Source organism: Passer domesticus, chromosome Z (genome assembly GCF_036417665.1).
Source record: "Passer domesticus isolate bPasDom1 chromosome Z, bPasDom1.hap1, whole genome shotgun sequence".
Taxonomy (NCBI): Eukaryota; Metazoa; Chordata; class Aves; order Passeriformes; family Passeridae; genus Passer; species Passer domesticus.
Window position 1 is genome coordinate 28,646,598 of NC_087512.1, and position 12,988 is coordinate 28,659,585.

The following is a 12,988-nucleotide window of genomic DNA, read 5'->3' on the forward strand; positions in this document are numbered from 1 at the left end:
CAAAAATTTTTGTCCCAGAAAAAAAACCAGAAAAAATAAACATAATTCAGTGTTAGGCTAAAACTAAGTAGTGACCTAGGAGTATCACTGAGTATCTGCTGAAGTATTAACCTATCTGGTCAGACAAATCCTCGTATGGGTTCCTCCAGACCCATTAAATGATCTAAGATGGTACAGGTTTACAGAACAGACAGCTTTTAGAGGCAGTTGTCTGGTAAACATTTAGTACCTCAAAGCTTGTCTAAATCATACATCTGACCCACAAATAATTTAAATAAAAAGACCAAAGACATGATCTGGTCACTTAGAACTGCCAAAAAACCAAAAGCTGGTCGGCTGAATGAGGAAATTATTTGGTATAAATCATCCTTCAATTCAAAGTCCAGAATAAGACTTTTACAATCCCTTTTGCTTCTCTTGTTTATGTCAACTGTTCAAATGACCTCTTCCTCTTTTTTCAGAAAGATGGAGCTGTATCTTTAATTACTTCACTTTCTTTTAATTAAATAAAAACAATAGTTTAAATCTTTGTCAGTTTTGGGGTTTTTTTGGCAGGACACGTAGGCTTAAAGTACTGTTATATATGACAACAGTTATTGACTGGTATAGGTAAAATTAAGACTGTCTAAAAGTGTAGCCACTGCATTGTTCAGTTGATAAGGTCAACATTACTAAAATGATCTTGTCTTTGCCAAACAGCTGCACAAATTCAGAACTTTTTGTCCTTTTAAAATTATCTCTTATCTGTTTGAAAATGCATTTTTTAAAATGAGAAAACCTTTAAGAAAGGCAATAGACTTTACAGATATTCATGACAAGATACACAAAGCCAGTGGAAAGTCCATTCCATTCCATTCACTGTAGGAATTGCACTGCAGTATTTGAAAGTGAATTAAATATTTTCTTTAGCTTTACAAACATAGATTTCTTCAGCATGGCTGCCACAGAAGTAGCAAATTACTTTTCCTGGTATACTTGAATGGAAAAAACAATGATCTCATACTTGTACAAGGCTAAGTGCTATCTTACACAACAAATGGATCTTCATGAAGACCGTAACAGTGGTATTGACCTTCTATACAGGCTTCAAACCCCTGAGTCTTTTACAAAAAAGCTGAGGGAGCTGGGCCTGTTTTCCTTGAGAAGAGGTGACTGAGAGGGGATCTCTTCAAAGCCTGTATGTCTCTGAAGGGAGGGTGTCAGAGGCTTCTCTCAGTGGCGCCAGGCAATAGGACAAGAGGCAACAGGCAGAAAGTGATGCACAGGAAATTCCACCTGAACACCAGGGAGAACTTCTTCACTGTGAGTGTGACTGAGCACTGGAACAGACTGCCCAGAGAGGCCATGGAGTCCCCCTGGTTAGGGATATTCAAGAACTGTCTCACACGATCCTGTGCAATGTGACCTGGGACGACAGAGCAGGGAGGTTGGACCAGATGACCACTGTGACCCCCTCCAACCTAACCCATCCTGTGTTTATATGATCCAACAGCACAGAATCTGAATTTTGTTAACAATATGATATGGACATGATAATGAGTAGAATGATTTGAATGATATCTGTAGAACAGAACAACATTTTACTCTTATCAAGGACAGAAGAAGAGAACAGCACAGCCTTGGACAAATAGATACCATTTGGTATCTATTTGGCAAATAGAACCCATGCAAAACACAAGCAGGATACCAGCTCAGCTCTGTGAGGCCGAAGTTATGCAAAAAAATGATATTGCACTTACTCAAAAATGGGGGTTGAGGACCAGACATTTGAAGAGGACATGGGACATTGAAGACAGACCTCAACGAATCTATGAGGACTTTTGATAAGAGATGAGACTATGTAAAATAAAGTAAAACATATACATCCAGTAAGGGGGTATAGCTAATGAATATGTGATCATAAACACCCTGTTTACCCGACACTTGGGCATGCAATTGGAGACAGGATCCTCCAAGTGTCCAGCAACTGCAGTAAAGGATGCTTGCTCTCTAATACTCAAAACCATGTTAGAAAGCTTCTATCCAGCTGTTGTGGTATCACAATGTTCCATAATTTCATTTTCATTATCTTCAATAAAAAGACATACAAACTAAAAGAGCTATGGATTCTTGATTTTCAATAAAGTACCATCAGGTCACAGATGAAAGACATTTGTGCCTTACTGAAATAAAAAAAGTGTAGCCACTGAAAATAGCCTTACTTGTCTAGTCAGCTTATAAAAAATCTTGTAAATTGTTGTCCTTTCAAAGCTGAAATGAGAACAAGATTAAAAAGAGAACACATTTCAGAAGTAATTGTAGTTGTGGGGCGTGTTGTACATTAACATTCCTCTCAGCATCACTTTAATCTCTCATTTTGGGAACTGTCTAGCTTTCTTTCAGTGACTTCCTGCCGTAGATGAAATCTCATCTATCTTCCCAATGAAAAGATGAAATCCTGCCAGAGTCAGCAATTTTTCCTTTTAAAAATATGATAGTAAACACTGCTTTTTACCCCACTAAAATATTTTAAAATTACAGACAGAATATTATGGTGCATAGAGATTACACCTAAAATGTTTTACTAAACATTTTCAGCATCTGTTCCCAGATAGTCGCACGGTATTTGTGTACATGTTTGCCCTCATTTTTGTGAATAATTTTTCAAAATACACAAAGGTGATTAAGGCAGGCATGACTATCTTTACTCTCACATGGGTCTGCTTTTCTTTGTAGAGTAAATGAAATTTTATTATACTATCCATTAAATCACTTTTATTAAATGCATTTGTGCTGGGATCTTCTTGGTATATAGGATTTCATGCCATTACCTGGTGAGATTCCAAGTTAAACGTATTTAGTGGATAACTAAGGGTTGGGAAGTGAAGGGGAACAGTGGCTGCATTACAGATTTCCAGAAAAATAATTTTGTCTTATGTGATAAGTCACAGACACACATCAACAGAAGTTGCTTAAAATAATTGAAAGATGGAAATTTACCTATATCCCATTGCATAATCCCATTTTAGAGAGCAAAGGAAAGAGTCAAATCTTTGAAGAAACATCTACAGAATCTGCAGTGAAGACTCAATGTAAACATCAGCATAGCACATAAGATTCCACTCGTACAAATGGACTACATCCTATTATTCAAGTCTATGCAACATCGAAGATACATTTACAGGTACAGTCTTGGAAAGTCAGCAACTTAAGATGACACAACAATGTCACTTGGTATGCAGGGGGAGGTTAAAGAGAGGATTAAAACCAGTCAGGCACGATGTATTAGAGGAATCCATGACTAACGGGGTGTGACAGCAAAGGGTTTCATTCTTTTCAACAGAAAAGATCCCTGTGGCTTGAAGTATTAGTCCACTGGGCCTTTATCACCTTGGAATTTTTATGGTTATTTTTATGGTTATTTTTGATGAATTCACATTTTCATAATTACCTTTTCGGCATTAAGCCAATTTTCACTTTTAATTAAATCCATAAATAACCTTAATTCTTCATTAAAAGATTTGTTATTCTTATTTTTCATTATTATTACTGTTAGAAAATATTTCAAATACAAAAGCATAATGTTAGTTAGTAATTATAACTTCACAAAGGTCCAGTAAATACCTGTGTTACACCTTGTAAACATTATGCCTGTGATTAATAGGAGCTATGATGAAAAATGCTCAAAAAAATTCTTTAGGTAGCAACACAGCTCTTTAGAAATGCACTTATACATATAAATCAGTTGATGACTCATGGACTTGATATCCACAGGGAATCAGCATTATGAAATATCTTGGTATCATTGGAAGTATCTGGAATATGCAAATACAGTTTAGAGCTTAGTCCCACATACTGGCCTCAAAATCCATCCTTTGATCTGAGACTGGCCAGTATTTTGTAATACTATGCATTTACCAAGTGGAAGAATTTGAAACCAAGAATTTATGCTTACAAAAATTATTTTTACTTGCCTTGTTGTGTTTGTTTAGTGATTAACCATTACAGCAGAAAACATAAAGCATTAAACCATTAAGTCAGAGGTGAAATTATCTACATACAAACCACATCAATACATGCTCTTTTTTCTAATTTAAAGTTTGAAATCAACCCAAGTACTCAAAGATGCATTGAAACATCTAATATTATAACACTAATTTTTTCACATAAAATTTACACCGGCCAAGACAGCAGAAAAATCACCTTTTTCCTGGCTTGTTGATCTTTGGAAGAATGGGCTTTCACATGTTTTCTCAGGGAACTTGGATCTGTGTATCGCTTAGTACATCCTGGAATCTCACATGCATAAGGTTTCTAAATTAAAAAAAAAAAAAAGGATAAAGTTACTTTTATATCACAGATTAGTTTAATTCAAGAGAATACTTTTTGAGCCTTGGGCTGCTACAAACCACGTTACTACAGAACAAAAACATTGTACATTATTACATGCAGAAACCTTCACAATTTGTTAGAATAGGAAAGGATGAAGTAAAGCTTTAAAGGAAGATAAACAAAAGGAGACTTTTCTTTACAGCATCTTTCATGATTACCTTTTTTTTTTCTTAGTAGTGAATATTGCTAGGTATACTTACAATTTTTCCACCCTCAGCAATCTTTGACTTAATCAGAAATTACAGTCTTTAGTGAATCAGGTAAAGAAACTGCAGTAAAGGCCTGGAAAGACTGTTTAAGATTATAGAAGGATCCGCTTCAGAAAAAGAGAACAAGAAAAAGTGTTAGTTTACTATATTACAAAGAAGGCAAGCAAAACCTCAACCAAGCATTGAATACTGAAGGTTCAAAAGTATTACATTAAAAAAAAAAAAATCTTAATGTGAAGTACTGACCAGCTCCTTCAGCTCACATTTTTTATAATGCTTCATTTTAGAAAAATACCTGTAAAATGTCTTGTAATATCTTTATGTTTTTCTTAAAAGAAGTCCCAATAAATCTAACTCATATAAATATCTTATCTTGCCTGTTCTAAGCTGTCTGTCTTGCCTGAAGACTTGCAGGTTCACAATACATAGTATTAAATGAACATTAAGTTCAACTGTTTCCTGGAAGTAGCTATTCAGCAATTTATTCACTTATGTTCTACAAAGAATTTCTGAAAACACCTTGTACAAATTATTAACTTGCCAGCCATAGGTTTGACTATTCAAAATGGATAATTTACTTTTTTTTTACAGCCATTTAATTCGAACGGCATTGTTTTAATAATATTTCTGGACTTTCACCCTTTGGAAACTGTCTTTGAGAAAACACAATTTTTTTTCTCTGAAACAGAGTTTTTTAAACCAATCTCAGCCATCATTCAAATTTACAGGGGACAATCTGTTGGCACAAAAATTTTTAGATTTACAAAATCATTCTATCTCTCTTGACTTTCTGGTACATGCCCCACCCTTAACTTTTCATCAAAGAAAAGCTCTTTATGTTGGAGATGGCTTCAATTTCCTTAAAGATCAACTAAGTGGGAGAAAGCTACTGCTTCTACCTGCAGCAAAGACCATGGAACCTGTGGTCTTTTTATCAACCATCCAGGGTCCATCTTCCTGCATGCTTAGATGAGTGGGTCACTTTTGAGGCAGCTTCAACAGCCCCATCAGACCGTCCACCCTCCTGTCTCTAAGGTTATCGGCTACCTGCTGTCACCAAGCTGGAGGAAAGGAGCAGATGCTCTAATGTTCAGAGGGCTGCAATGGGACTTCTGTGTCCTTACAGTGTCCAAGTGAGTCCTCTGGTGCTTGGCGCGGTCGCTGGAGTTGCTGAAAGCTTTCTGGCAGCCAGGGTGCTGGCAAAGGTACGGCTTTTCACCCGTATGGCTCCTCAAGTGAATCTTGAGATTTTCTAGTCTGGAAAAGGCTTTCTTGCAACCCTCAAACTAGAAAAGAGAAAGAAATTATTTGAAAGGAAAGTGTGCACAGTGAACTGCAACAGCAAACAAGGAACAGAAGGGTAAAAGGGCATGCAGAGACCTCCAGCCTGCTATGGCTGGGTAGCTCCGCAAGGCCTGATTTCTCAGCATGGGTGTTGCTGCAGGGTTCAAACCATTTAGACTGTAAAAATGTACCTATCCTCCCTGCACGTGGCTGAATTAGGAGAGTACATCCTACATTTTGCAGATGGCACACTGAGACCTAAAGGGACCGGCCAGCTGAGAGTGCAGCACTGGCCTGGGAAACACAGAACCAGCTGAATCTGCTCCCTGTGGCACACAGAGCAAAAGGGTCACTGTGAGGTTCTCAGGACCTCTGCTAGCTATCCCTGCCTCAGCTCCAAGCTTCTCTGGATTTTAGTAATTCAGTATAACAGAGGCATCTCTCAGTATCAACCCAACCTATAGAGCAACAGGAAAGACATGCAGGGAAATTTCAGTCTGCTCTGCCTTGCTCATGGTGATGCAAAAAGTGAAATGATTTCTGAAATATATTTTTACCTTTCTGCCATGAGTAAATGTATGACATACTAAAAATACTGTAAGTCTGCCCAAATAGGATGTAATTCCTGCGGGGAACCAATAACCATGGGGCATAGTACTTCTATACCTAAGCAAGTACTGCATCTGTGGAGAAAGCTACATTTATATGAACAGAAAACAAGCTTTTCATCTATCATGTTCTCATGATATACTGTAACCTAAGGGAGACTAAAAGATCCATTCTATTTGACACCAGCATTTTTATAGACACTTGATTTCAATTAGACCTAAATATTTGTGAATATCAGAAGTATAGGCTTTCTAAAATTCTACTAGTCAGGACCAATTCATCTCATTAATTTCAGTTGCAGCACATCTCACAGTGCTCCATCCAGCCTTGGCTTGAACACTTCCAGGGATGAGACAACTTCTCTAGGCAACCTGTGCCAGTGTCTCACAGTAAATCTCTTCCTAACATCTGATAAAATTGTACTGTTTCAGTTTTGAGCCTTCAAAAATGACCTTCAAGAAGCAAAATAATTCAAGAGAACCTCTGTTAAAATGAGAAAGAAATCTACTGATTAGCCTGTCTTATACAGACAAGTTATTATTTTGTAATAACACCATGAAAGAACAACCATACATTCTAATTACTGTAACTATGCTGTACATAAGAATAATTTTAGTATCTCAAGAAGCCATTAATTTTACAGGGTAAAACTCAGACCAATGAACATGTTGTAGAAGCATGACTCTGTTTTGTTTATTTTTCAGGTTATTAAACTTTGAATTTTGAAGTGTACAAATGAACTTAAACATGTAAATGTTGCTTATATGGCTGTAAAATTACCATTAATTTTAAATGGGCAAAAATGTTTAAGTAAGCAGAACTGGGGAATCTTAACATACAAATTTAAGAATTTCTATTTCTGAAGACTTCTGCATTGCTCAGTATAAATTGTAAGAAAGGTTAGTTCTCCCTTCCCCCCCCACCCCCGGCCCCCAGCCTTAAATTACTGTCTGGCATAATCACAAGGCAATATATAGATGTGTATTGCTGGAAAGGTCATTCTAGCAAAACAGTCTACAAGCCTGTATTCTTAAGACAAGCATCCTTACTCAACAGTTAATGAATGTTTCTTCTATAAATCAAGTTTTTTAAAGCCTTGGAAATCTCTGATACTTAAAAGGAATTAAAATATACTCTTTTCAACAACACAGAACATACTCTCCATCCTGATAAAAATATTTCAGTGAAAGTATCGCAGACAAGATGGGATAACTTAGTGAGGAAAAAAAGTCAGGTAGTTGGTACATGTTTTTGAAATGGAACTCAGAGTTTTCTAAGGTATTAACTGTTGTAGTCAAGTATATGGCATAGCTTAGCATTCTGAATCTGTTTAACAATCTTAAACATATCCTGATTAAAACAGATTTTTTGCAAGTCTTATGTGAAATTAATTGTGCAATGTTTTCCTAAACTGCAATACAGAAATCAGTTGTTGAGCTTCTATTTTTACTGCTGCATGCAAATTGAAACCATTAAGTAGCTCATACAGAAAATTCCTCTCTGTACTTCCTAAAGTTCTTTATAAAATACATTCATGTTTACTTTCTTCTTTTAAAAGGACAATTATGAAAAGTAAGAAACAATATATTTAGAGGGAAAGGTAAAGCATATCAACAGAAAAAACCCACAGTTTTATGACTTTAAAATATTTGTGTTTTCATGAGTGCACAGTTCATCCTTGTTTACACAGAGATGATGTTCAGCATACCAGGCAACCCTCCTGTAAAACGGCAATATAATTTCATAGATTATATAAAATAATCTGTGCAACATGAAAAGCCCTGCTGGATGCACCATGCATTTCTGAGCCCTGACTGGAATTCACTACGTAATATATATGGACTCTTGAACTATAGAACAGCATGGCAATACCTGTGTGAGTACTTCAGTATCAGTAGAAGATAGTCAGTGGCCAAGTGACTAAGAAATTAGTTCAGTTTCTCTGCAAAAGCAACGGTTCTGATTATCTCAGCTGATCACTAGATCACTAGCAAGGATTGAAGAACTTGTTCTGGCAGACATCTGTCTGAGCTCTGATCCATTCACTGAAAACTATGTTGCCTTCATATAAAAGTGAAACGCAGCCAGCATGGCTTCTTCTTAATCCAGTATCTAATATTATCTGGTATTAAATTTTCCTGTCTGAATTGGTTTTGCTTCAGCACCCAGGCAGTGCATTTTCTTTATGAACATCATAAGCAATGTAAAAAGTAACTTTTTTTTAATTCTAGGTATTTTTTCTTACCAAGTAATTTAACGTTTTCTTAAACAATTTATACGTGTCAAAAGTATTTGCTTTCTCACTACATACAATGCTTTCTCAGACCTCCTTCAAAATTGATTCCAAACCTCCAAAAAATGAAAGGAAATTAATTACTTTTAGAAATTCTGACATCTGAACAGTACTTGATTTTACAGAAATGTTCAATCCAGTATACAACATAATGTTGCTCTCCTCAAGTTTGGGCTTTTATCTTTTTTCACCTGAACCAGTTATACAGTGATCTGCAAATATTTCTATGCATTGCTGTTTGTAGCAAAGGATCATCTTTTATTTTTTGAAGTGTGAAGAATAAGCATTTCCTTCTCCATTGTCATGTGTGAAAAAATATTCATGGGATATTATAATGAATACATTTAATTACATGTTCCTCATCTGATCTGTCTCTAAGGTTACTGGGAGGGGGGTGGTTTTCCTTTTTAAATTTGACTTTGCTAAACATTAGTCTGCTATAACCATTAAACTGCAGCAGCTGGCTTTCTGTGTACAAGAGCTAGCTATTGTCCACACAAAATCTCAGTAACAAACCTAGATACTTCAGGGACAGAATTTATTTTTTCTTCAATAAAGCTGAATACATATCTCAGGCAAGAAGCAAAAGAGACTGAGAGTCCCTCAAAAGACTCTGGTATAGGGAAACACATGAACTACATCCAAATGACCTCAGAAAGTTTGATATGGCATGAGTTTGATGGAAATGTGAAGAACTCTTCAAATCTCTGCCAATCTGACTTGGGGGAAATCAACCCAACCCTAAGTACACACAGAGGACATATTAACCAAGTGGTTCAAATGCATGCCCAGAGCTGCAAAATACCAGCTCATTTGGTTGAGTAACCTGTTCAGTCATGGAGAACCTTTCATGATGCAAAATGAGAAGAAAAACATGCACCCAGAAACTAAGATATATATCAGAGGGGAGAAATTCCTCACTGATTTTAAAAGGCCAACAAGATAAGAAAATTTACGCTAGCAAAAATACTTTCCATGAAAAACCAAAAGAAAATAATACACATCTCTACCTTCCACACCTCTTCTTCATTAAGCACAATGGATGCCAGAGTGGTCCAAGCATACATCTCATCATAATTGTGGGACAGGACTTTCCCCATTGCATCCACACAGGTAAGAAAACCAGCAGTTTCACAGATATACAGTTCAATCAGACCTAGCTCTTCTTTTTTTTTTCTTTTTTTTTTTTTTTTGCCAGTCAATACATGGCAAACCCACATTAATCTAGGACTGATTGCACATGACCACATAGTCACATGCTCTAAAAACTTCTCAAACAATATGATTTGGCCCCCCTTCTAGCTACTTCTGCATTCACCTGAGATACAAAATACATTATCAATATTTCAGTGGTAGACATAATTTCTCATATTGTAATTATAAACTGTATGCCTTCATTTCCACTTACATTTCTTTGCTTTTGGCTGATTTACTGTGCGCCTTTTTATAATGTGATAATCCAGCAAAATCAATGAGATCATCTCAGGCAATGAGATATCCTCAGTACCTAGCTCTGCTAGTCCCTGTTAGAAGTACAAACTTTGTTTAACTACTTAGGACCCCTGTTCTGAGAACGAGTGAAGTATTCTTCATCTGGTATGTTCCCTTGTCAAAAGGGGAAAAACTCCCAAACAACTCACTTCCGCCTTAACCTACAACATTCTTCTAATGAAATTTAATACAAAAAACAAAATCATAGACCTATGGATTTTTTTAGGTTGGAAAAGACCCTTCAGATACAGTCCAGCAATTACCCCAGCACTCCCAAGTCTACAACTAAACCATGCCACCAAGCACCACATCTACAAGTCTTCTTATTATCTCCAGGGATGGTGACTCTGCCACTCACCTGAGCAGTCTCTTCCAATGCTTGACAACTTTTTCAGTGAAGAATTTTTTGCTAATATCCAATCTAATCCTTCCCTGGCACAGCTTGGAAGTTATTTTCTTTCATCCTCACACGTTACTTGGAAGAAGAGAGGGACACCCACACCAGAACACTGTGCTGACTCATGTAATGTATTGATCCATACCTGGTTTACAATAGCAAAATTACTGTCTGAGATTGGCTTGACAAGCTGCTTACTTTTGTAATATTCATAAACTGACCGTAAGCATGACAAGCAAAAGTTTTAAATCTTAAACTTTGAAGGGAGATATCTTAATAAAAATATAAGCTGTTCCTACATTTCAGGAAATGCTGTCATACATGAATGCATCTGTGGAAATGGAAGGAATGGTATTTAAAACTGTGCAAATGGAAGGAATGGTATTTAAAACTATCTAGGAAAAAATAAATCAAGAGTCGCATATACACAAAGTCCCCAAAAAAATCTTTGAACTATTCAATAGCCATGCAGCATTTTCTAAGATTCATTAGCAGCTAAAAGACACATTAATTATTTAACAATGTCCATCTGTCAATTAATTTTGAATGCTTTGAAATTCTGACCATGTAGGTTCTTCTGTGTCAGCACCAAGGCAAGTAGTATGACAAGGACAAGGCATCTCTCCACAGCTTTGTATTTATCACAAAAACAATGTAAAAGCTGTTCCTTATAGGGCTTTCAAACAAAAACAATGCATTTCAAGCATTAATTAATAGTCTTTTAACCATTTTCCTTCCTCAATGGTATTAGCAGGGTGCTGCTCTGCAAAATAAGTGTTTCCAAAAAAATGAGAGTAAAACCTCATATGAAAACCTTTTAAATGGCTTTTTATACCCCTAGACTCTCCAGCCTGGCAATCTTGTGAATGGCACATAATTAGTGTCAGACATCATTCAAACTGCTGACATCAGGCGCTCACTGACAAGGAGGCTGCAGCCACAGCTGAGATTTGAAGGCTCAGGTTCATCTATAGCAAAGTGAATGTTGTGCTTTTAACCCTTGAAGTGTTTAAATGGGGGAAAATGTAGCATTCAGAGCAGCACTCCACCTTAGTGCCTATCTGAACAGAACACATTGTCTAATGTGGCGTCTGAATGCTTTGGTGAATGCACTAGCTTATACGAAGTCATATATTTTCCTCAAAACTGTGCAAAGCCTGGCATTTATTTTTGCTTTTATAGTTAGGCTTATGAAATTAAACAATGTCTTAGAGTTTATTGTTCTAGTAAATAAAGAGATTATGTCTAAATGTGTTACACAGATTATAGTAGCTATTTCTTTGCCCAGTCTTTCAATGACAAATTGGTCCATAGGTACTTAGTTACTTTTTCGTTCCTCTTAAAAAACAAAAGGTTCCCTTCATCACAATATCCTCACTTCATGTTTTTCTGGTAAATTCCTTAAATTTTTATGATCCAGCATGCATAAATATAAATGTGAACAAAAGATAATTACAGTCCATGACAAAATCTAAAGTCATTTGTTATGTAGCCTTGTTGTACTTCCTACCTTAAGTTAAAAGGCTTATTATACTCAACATATATAGAATAAAGTTCATATGATTAGTCAGATGTAAGACTTATGGGACTAGTCAGTACATACAACTATAAGGCTCACATTTTAAGAGCTTCTGACTAAACAGCACATAATGCTTTTTTGTGTGTGTGTGTAGGGATTGAACAAGATTAATATTCTATATCCTAATCTGACTTCAGTTTTCCAATGCATCCATCTTTTTAGTTATTTTTAAGAAAGGACATGCTGCTATACAGGCAATGAAATAAATGGAAAAGAGGATATATCAGTACAGGTCAAAAATCTACAGATTGGTTCACATGGGAAACTGAATCAGGCTACTTTTTCAGACAGATGCACATGAAAGGCTAGTTTCTTCATTCCCTTTGACCAATTCTCACTTTTCTGGTCACATTGCACACACTTGAGTATTTCTGTATATACATAGATTACTTGAGTGTCTCAATAAAATTTACTTTTAATCTCCTTTCCAGGGAGATTGGTCTTCTGATGTCAGTTCTGTTAGGACAGTGGACAAAGGATACCATCAAATTGCAGTGTAAGAAGAAGTATGTAACTGTCCCTGCCTACCACACTATTTCATTGTGAAAACTTTCTTTACAGATGCCTTTTTTATTCTTGTGGTTTTTATAACAGTAGCATGTTCTTTTTTATCTTTTCATATCAGATCTCCAGAGATCTTCATAATTTTCATGTTCTAGAGATCTGTGGTACAATGTAACCTTATATTCTAGGTAACACTATGCCTAAGGACACAAATATCTCTGTTGAAATTAAGCACAGTGCAATGAAGGTTA

At 36.1% G+C, this 12,988-nt stretch overlaps 1 protein-coding gene across 7 annotated transcripts in view; it reads right to left on the reverse strand.

Moving 5' to 3' along the window:
• Nucleotides 1–12,988, reverse strand: part of GLIS3 (GLIS family zinc finger 3) — a 202,290-nt gene that overhangs the window by 40,781 nt on the left and 148,521 nt on the right. For all 7 annotated transcript variants that reach the window (XM_064405112.1, XM_064405113.1, XM_064405115.1 and 4 more), the window contains 2 exons: nucleotides 5,705–5,866; nucleotides 4,183–4,293 (listed from right to left, as the gene is read on the reverse strand). In XM_064405112.1, coding sequence (XP_064261182.1) covers nucleotides 4,183–4,293; nucleotides 5,705–5,866 — 273 coding nt within the window. The remainder of the gene's footprint in view (nucleotides 1–4,182; nucleotides 4,294–5,704; nucleotides 5,867–12,988) is intronic.